The following is a 7,095-nucleotide window of genomic DNA, read 5'->3' on the forward strand; positions in this document are numbered from 1 at the left end:
ACAATGTCGACGGAGTTGCGCTATGTTTTCGCCGTGCAACACCTTCGTTCCCCTTTTAAGCGAATTCACGTCCGTTCGTGTCATAACGGTTGTATTACAACAATACCCGAACGTAAGATAATCAGAATGCACATGCTTGGCCAGCAAGTTGGTCACTTAGGTTAAGCCAAAGTCAACACGTGGCAACGCTGCGGCACAGCTGTCATACGCGTCACGCGTCGAGTCAAAGCTCAACTTATTCTACGTAAGTGTTTTATAAGAGCTGGCCGGAGATCTGTGCGTCTCTCTCGTTGCACGGCAGGAAACGAAACGAAACGAAACAAGGCGACCGACTGGAAAGAAGTTGCACTCTGCCCGACTTTTTGATCGCCTAGGAAAAACCATTTCTCCGTTAAAGGACAGCATTGTGCGGCCCAGGGTACTACCGTTGGCTCCGTGGTCGGGCTACCCAGCGTTACCTCGTAACATTCTCATGCCATCCACTTCCCTCTCCCGAAATCCCAGACGGGAAAGTGAGTTTCGGAACATGATTGTTAATTTTACGTAACGTACGGCTCGGCTGCTCGCTAGGAACAAGTTTCCCCTCCTGCTTTTACCCAGATCTCCGTTCGATACCGGACTTGAATTTTCTCGACTTTAGTTTCCCGATAACAAAGAAAAAGAAAAAGAAAAAAGAGAAGAAACTTAAAAAAAAAAAGTTACTTCCTAAATTTCCCGCAGTTCCCACGCTCCGTTTGAGAACAGCTTTCATTCTCTCTCTCTGTGTGTGTGTGCGTACGTGTCTCTACATAGGTGCGTACAAAAACGAGTTATACTGGCTGCTTCGATGTTTTCGAAAAACAAACCAACGTTATCGCCGTGACGATGTTAACTTTAGAACGAAGCGACAAAGAGAAGGCAGAGAGGGGAGGGGGATAAAGAGGGACCGACAGTGAAAGAGAGGACGGAGGGATAGGGTTAGTCTGTATCAACTGTGCACCCTTATCAATTGGAAAATTGGTGTGTGCAGTGGGAGCGGAAGAGGAGGGGACACAGCTACGTTCAGCTCGTTGGAGGGGGAAGAACGATTAGGTTACGCGCCTGCCAGGGGCGTACATATCGAAGGGTCTAAAAAGGAGCTACACATCATGGAATATCAGGTTCAGGTATAATTTTCATTCGTTGACCGCCTTCGAAGAATCCACTAAAGTCAGAAATTGTTTTAACGATCTGCATTGTCTATGCACCCCCTTGGTGAATTAGGAATTTCGAACCAACCAGGCTGGTGGCGAAAGCAAGGGTGCCCGTACAAAAGCCAGGGGCGTATCCAAGGAACAGAAGGGAGCCTTTGTGTGCACGTTGCGAGAGAACCGAAAGAACGAGCAAGTGAATCAGCGGGAGTGAGAAAGGCAGAGGCAGACCACGACGGTGAGGGACGGGGAGACGAAGGAGCGACGGAAGAAGAGCGACTCCGGCCGTTTAGGGCGCATGCGTCACTCGTAGTGGGCGTCGGGAATGTGTTGACACGAGAGGCCGAGAGAACGCCGTGTGCCTCTAATGCCACGACGCCCGTGTTATCGTCGATACGGTTCCCATGCTGCGGGTCCGCCCCATCTTCACAGAATCTGGGTCTTCCTCACGAAATCGGGTCTGTCACGTTTCCAATCGACTTTCTATAGGGATTAATGATTCAGAAATGGCTACCCGGGTCATGAATGCAAGGAACGGGAAATAATTTTTCAAATTATTATACTATTGTATACTGGCCGTCCAAATGCTTAGGTTACTCGGCTAATCGGTGTATAATTATGGTTCAAGGACTAATAAAGTGTATGTATTTGAAAGGAAGGTCGAAGGATGAGTACTATAGATTTCTAATGGAATACAAAGTGAGGTTATGACTCTCTAAGCTTTAGAATTCTCTTTATAGAATTATGAATTGTAATTTTTCGTGAAATATCTTTATAGGAATATTCATAGTTTATTGCTGGTCTCTGTATAAGTTTCAGTAAAGTTCTTCGAGGCTACTAAGGGCTTATTTTTCGCGGAACTTTTACCGGACGTTTAAAGGCTCGTACGGCCATAGAGTTGGCTACCAGGCTATAGGGAATGGCGTTCTCCGCACAGTAAATTTATATTCGACTATAATCGGGGAAGCTGTGCGCGGAAGATATCCGTATGACTAAATTATCATTGCTTTCACGATGCCTTAGGTATACCACATAACGATGTACCAACGAATACGTTGTATAAAGTGACTTTTTTTGTTGAAATTGTATTAACGATTCAGTTTCTTCTATACAAAATAAATAAAAATAAAAATGTTATTCTGTATAAAAAGTAATGTTAAAAATAGAAGAATTATAATTGCAATAAACGCAAGAAATGTTAGTCATCATTACTTCGTAACGTATATGCGAACTCTTACGTACGAGCAGTCTTGTGGAAGTACTATTGAAAAATTCTATGCATTTATGAGCGTGGACTTTATGGAGCGGTAAGAAGATCGCGATTGTTGCTTGTAACTTCTGACCATTTGAATAACTCAAGGTAGCAGGCTTTAATTCCTCAATTCCGTCACAGTTTATTTTAAAAATTACGATATGTATATATACAACATTAAAGCGGATGTATCTATTTTTTATTACATGTAATATATTTGTGGTTAACCTAAAAGTTAATTTGACGCATTTATCACTGATACACGAGACCAGATTATATACCCGATTAGTAACTATCATTAAACTGTTAATTTCGAAGAAAGCGTCCAAGAATCGTTATACGCGTATATTGGTCGAAGCTACGAAGTTTCACTATCAACTATGCATAGAAAACTAATATTCCTATCGATATGTACATGTAAACTAAGCGAATAATCGATTTGCACGTCACATGCGTGCCTATGATAATAATTCTCAAGCATGAATCAACGTGGTAATAAATTTGTAACATTTTCCACTTTAAACGGTGTCTCTGCTGCTTCTTTTTTCATCTACATACTCGTTACGTCGGCAATAAGGGTATGCATGAAGTACAACGTATACCACGGCGGTGTTGCACAAACACAACGAAGCAGCGAAGCCCGAAAACAGTTTGAGAAGAAAGCTTTTGCTACGACGCGTACTTTCACATACACGCGATGCACGTTAGTGTACACTTGCACATATACAAACAGCAGACGAACCCTGTGTACACACACATATACGTATATACATTTGTCAGCATAGGACGTATATATGCATAGATCTCAATACGAACCAGAGAGATAAAGGAAAAAGACGGTAGACGGGGGAAGGGACGCATCTGAGCAAGATCGGAAAAACGTATGCATCACAGGTGCGTATCGGTGCAAACGAATGCAATGTACACATACACATAGAAATCTTTCCTGGTGCATGTAAGGGACGTTTTCACGCTTGTGTGTGCATCCTCTGTTTACGAAGGACACTTACCAAAAATCGAAGGTTGGAGTACCACAACGAAAGCCAAATACGAAACCGAGCGGACAAAGAACGTGGGCAAATGCGTGTATATCGAATGTGGTGGGAGAGACAGGAAAAAACAGGATGAAGGGAAAGCTAGGAAAAAGGATACAATATGTATAGTGGGTGTCATAGGAAGTAGTATTTCGGGGGAACGAAAAGAATTGTCATGTTCAGTCACCAGAGATACGCGTTCAGGAAATCTACGAAAAAGCGATATGGAAGTGGTTGGGTACAGCACACCATCAGGGGGTGGAAATAAAAGACAGGGTCGAGAGAGATAAAGAACTATAGAGAGACAGAGAGAAAGAGAGAGAGACAGCGCGCATCCAAATTTCGGAGGGAAAACTCCTACCTTTTAACCGGGATAATCTGGGATTTTTCAGAGCGATGTCATAGCAGAGTACGTCGTGGTTGCGCTAGGCGAAACCGACGGTCGGCGATGGCCGTGCAGCTCACCACTGAGAACACTGAGGTCGCTCCATGTCTCTCACTCAACCCAAGCCACGACCCCGCCCATTATTACGGGCCTACCGATATTCCCGAGGCCGTATGTTCAACCATAAACCACCAAGTACGTTCATATGTTCGATTAATCTCGCCCGTGAACCACCGAAGATATCCTCCGATATTCCGCGTAGCGATATCTGCGTCGCAAGATTATCAGCGTTCTTTGCTACTGACGTCAAACGCTTACAAGAACTTCGGTTATTTCGCCGTGGGTTAATGGCGGCACCACTTGCTTGTCTCTCGTAATAGTCACGTTGCTTTCTACCGATATCGACGGAGAAAAATAATGTTGAAAGAGTAGTACCATACTTTTGTCATGTTTTGTTTGCGAACAAGAAATATTTCGGTTTATGCTGAATCTCCACGCATCATCGGCGTATGCACGTTTATACACCTCGGAAGTTTTAAAAGATCCCTGGCGTTGGGAGAGCAGCGGGGAGGTCGTTTTCCCCACCATGTATCTCCATAGACTACTTCACCTTCAGTTCCTACATCGTAGTATTTTATGCGTTACATCAAATCCAATCTAGAAACTATATGTTTATAATTTTTTAAATTCACATATGCAAAGGTATTGGAACTAAAAAATTTTGTAAATTTCGTATTTTTAACGTAGTTTTTAAAATGTAAAATGAATTTTAAAGAAAAAAATAGTATAAAATTAAAGATTTTGAAGAATCGAAAGAGACTATGGAGAAATCATATAGTGCTATAGTTCTTGACCCCACTACCTGTCCCATTACGTATGCTTCCTTCTATGTTCCTTTAGAGATCTTTTCGAACTTTTCAAGCTATAGATACGAATTTCCCGTTTATCTTTGATAAAGGTAATCTGATAAACAAGGAAGGAAACAGTAAGGGGTGTAAAACCATTTCTTAAATTCAGACCTGTATCACAAGGTGTCGTGCTTCACTACGTTCGACCAATCGGCGTGCTTTACCTTCCGATCGTTACACACAATATCAGTTTATCTAATGATTTTGTTATTAAATATAAAGCGAAAGTACAACATCGAAGTTTAAAAAAAGTTAAAGATATTTCTCCCATGTGCAGTATTTCAAAATTGTATTTATATAATGGTTTTAAACGAAATATACCAAACTGTACGAAAAAAGTCGAAAACGGCCGAGAGAGAATCGATGCGATTGGACAAACGGGGTCACGTGATTGGAAACACACTCAAGTATTGGTTGGACTTGACTGGTGGGAGATGTTCATAATCCTTAAGATAGGCTTGCGTCTCACAAAGGCAAGAGACAGTATTGGAGAAGGATTGTGCTTATGAGCACGTAGTTTACGAGTTCGATCGCAGTATCCGGTTTCAGCGAGTGAGTTGTGTGAGTTAGGCGAAGTGGCGAGAAAGAGGTTATTAAAGTGGGAGAAAGAAGCAAAGGGAAGAGGTAGAAATTGACGGGCGCTGTTTAGGCGGATGATATACATCAGTTTTTAAAATAGAACGAACGTCGTTTAATGTGCGTACATATACAGTCTCGAATCGGAATAATCACTGTAAAGTTAATTTCACGTTTCCACGAACATATGTGTACGCGCGCGTGCGCGTTTCGAGGGGACGAATACGGAAAGAAGTTTCGCTGTCGAACGGTAATCGTATTGTGAAAAATCCGTGCGAAGCAGCGAAAACAAACATCTTATGTCCGCCATCTTGTGCCTCTCCAGCTGCGTTGAAAGGAAGTGAGAGAATACGGACGACGCGTGTGGTGTTATTTTGTTCGGCGAAAGGAAAAAAGTGTAAGCAAAGGTGACCTACGGTCACCGAATGTGGTCAAATTCGCAAAAAACACGAATAGGGAGGACTGCGAGAGAACTCAAAGTAAGCAGGGCGAGGTAGCATTGCGCTCACTAGGAGGTTCGTGGGGTACCCCACCAAAGTTTATTCCTCCGCGTTCCCCCTTCCCTTTTGCCCTGGATCTCGAGATTATTGCGCAGTTAGAAAAATCATTCTATACAAACACCGCCGAAAACTTTGTTGCATCTTTTGAAAGTGGCCCGCGGACATCATACGGTAAGTCCCACCGACGCGTTCAAAATTAATTATTCCCCTCACCACCCATTGTGTAATTGCGTAATTTCAATGCAACGTGAAATGAAAAATAAAGATGTCGTTTATTTACTTTTCTTATAAGCAAATTATTTTACATGTCTTTTTTATTCATCAAAAGTCTAATCATATCAATCTTCCAAGTTTTTTTTTACGCATCCAGTGTTATTACGTATTGTGCGCCTTACTTTTTTATCATGTTTATACGAGGTCAATCTTGTGGACGTTACATATTGAATTATCTCGTTACTTTAATATGATGCAAAGAGTGTGTGTTACTATTTGCTGATGAAATTCAAATAAACTTTACGTAAGTTGTTTAAAACATGGAACGATTCGTTTTGCAGACGGGTCGGTTGACTTTGTAAGTGATAGAAAAGTCGAGAGTACGCTATACAAACCATGACGAATTCAGTACCAAAATTGAACAACAAAGTGGACCGGCAGGGGTCGCCGAATGTTGGCGTCGAACGAAATCATCACCGTTCAAGTGCAATCAAATCGTCGACGTTCTTCTACAGCAGTGGAAGATCTTACGGCAGAAGTTCGACCGGTAGACTGAGCTGCAGTCCGCACGGTTCGTCGAAGGGTACTAGAAACTCGCCATTACGATACGAGTATAGTCCGCGAGGCAGTCCAACGAATAGCTTCTACGCGGGTGCAAAGTTTTCCGAGCCGCCGTCTCCTGCGAGCCTTCCCAAACCACCGAGCCATTGGACTACGAGACTGATGACCAGTTGTCAGCAAGCCGACAGGAGTTGCGATATTTCAAATCATCTGAAGATGATATTAAACGTCCAAGCCTGATACCTAAATACCAACAAGCCGCTAGAAACGGTAACCAGCTCCTAAAAGCGAAGAGCCAGGTACGATATTATCGTCCCACCTCTTGGATTTAAGGATCTATTTTTTTTTTTGTCTTGTATGTGATGTCAAGCTGCTCGTTTGAAACAGACAGACAGACAGACAGAAAAAAACAAAAAAAAAACGAAAGTGTTTTACAACTGCGCGATAATCTCTAAGGACGATACAGAAGTAATATTGCAACTAGTACAGGGCACCAG

At 42.5% G+C, this 7,095-nt stretch overlaps 1 protein-coding gene across 1 annotated transcript; it reads left to right on the forward strand.

The window, feature by feature from the left end:
- Nucleotides 1-5,213: 5,213 nt before the first annotated feature.
- Nucleotides 5,214-6,982, forward strand: LOC108570169 (proline-rich nuclear receptor coactivator 2-like). Its single transcript, XM_017931966.1, has 2 exons — nucleotides 5,214-5,995; nucleotides 6,379-6,982. The coding sequence occupies exon 2, from the start codon at nucleotides 6,434-6,436 to the stop codon at nucleotides 6,836-6,838; it is 405 nt and encodes a 134-aa protein (XP_017787455.1). The 5' UTR covers nucleotides 5,214-5,995; nucleotides 6,379-6,433; the 3' UTR covers nucleotides 6,839-6,982.
- The last annotated feature ends 113 nt before the right edge of the window (nucleotides 6,983-7,095 follow it).

This window comes from Habropoda laboriosa, unplaced genomic scaffold (genome assembly GCF_001263275.1).
Source record: "Habropoda laboriosa isolate 0110345459 unplaced genomic scaffold, ASM126327v1 scaffold23, whole genome shotgun sequence".
In the NCBI taxonomy this organism is placed as follows: Eukaryota; Metazoa; Arthropoda; class Insecta; order Hymenoptera; family Apidae; genus Habropoda; species Habropoda laboriosa.